The sequence below is a fragment of the Aplysia californica genome, unplaced genomic scaffold, assembly GCF_000002075.1.
Source record: "Aplysia californica isolate F4 #8 unplaced genomic scaffold, AplCal3.0 scaffold01822, whole genome shotgun sequence".
NCBI lineage: Eukaryota > Metazoa > Mollusca > Gastropoda > Aplysiida > Aplysiidae > Aplysia > Aplysia californica.
Genome location: NW_004799092.1, coordinates 4,657 through 5,649, shown reverse-complemented (window position 1 = coordinate 5,649; position 993 = coordinate 4,657). Strand labels below are relative to the sequence as shown.

The 993-nt window shown below is 39.7% G+C and overlaps 1 protein-coding gene across 1 annotated transcript in view; it reads left to right on the top strand.

The window, feature by feature from the left end:
- LOC101856157 (mesenchyme-specific cell surface glycoprotein) overlaps positions 1-993 on the top strand; it is a gene marked incomplete at its 5' end in the record, with an annotated part of 18,204 nt that overhangs the window by 13,289 nt on the left and 3,922 nt on the right. The window contains 1 exon segment of the mRNA XM_013091009.2: positions 168-265. Coding sequence (XP_012946463.1) covers positions 168-265 — 98 coding nt within the window.

Sequence of the window (993 nt, the reverse complement as noted above, 5' to 3'; positions counted from 1 at the left end):
AGTAGTAGTAGTAGTAGTAGTAGTAGTAGTAGTAGTAGTAGTAGTAGTAGTAGCAATAATCACACCAATAGCAGCAGCAGTAGTAGCAGCTGAAGTAATCATTACCATTAGTATTTATCATCACTGATGTAGTTGCGGTCACGAGGACTATGCCGATGGTTCCTCAGGTACCTCTCAGAAGAAGAGAGTCCCGCGCCCTACCCTGTTCTGCTGGTGGCTGGGACCGTTTCTGGAACTGTGAGCATCGTGCGCGTCAACATCACAGGTAGGTCACTATCATAAAGTTGTCGTCATCACAGGTAGCCTCTGTCACAATCCTAGATTTACTTCAATCACAAGTTTGTCACCATTATAAAATAGGTAAGTCATAATCACAGGTATGTCACCTTTAAAGAACAGATATGTCACTTTTATTAAACAGTTAAATAACTATTACAGGTAGATGTATATTGTCATTACAGATATTTTACCATCAAAGGTATGTCACCCTTTTAAAACAGGTAAGTCACCGCCACATGTCACAGAACATATATGTGATCATTAAATAAGTTGTGTTACCATGACAGGTATTCATCATTGAAGATAAGTCACCATCACAGGTATGTCACCATTATAGAACAGGTATGTCACCCTTATAGAACAAGTATGTCACCGTCACCTGTATGTTGCCATCTTCATACACACATACAATATACACACATACATACCATATATTATACATATATATGATACACACAAACAGTGATATGTACCTGCATACTAATATACAACCACACAAAAACAAACTGGCAGGCAGGTAGTACTACATGTATTTTTAACCTTTTGACCCCAGGGTTTCCTGTACATAGAAAACAATTTAATTATTATTTCCTCAGACGAACCCGGGGATGGCGACCCTAAGCCACCCAACAATGGAAACACATACGGTTAGACCTGTTTCTCTCTCTCTCTCTCTCTCTCTCTCTCTCTCTCTCTCTCTCTCTCTCTCTCTCC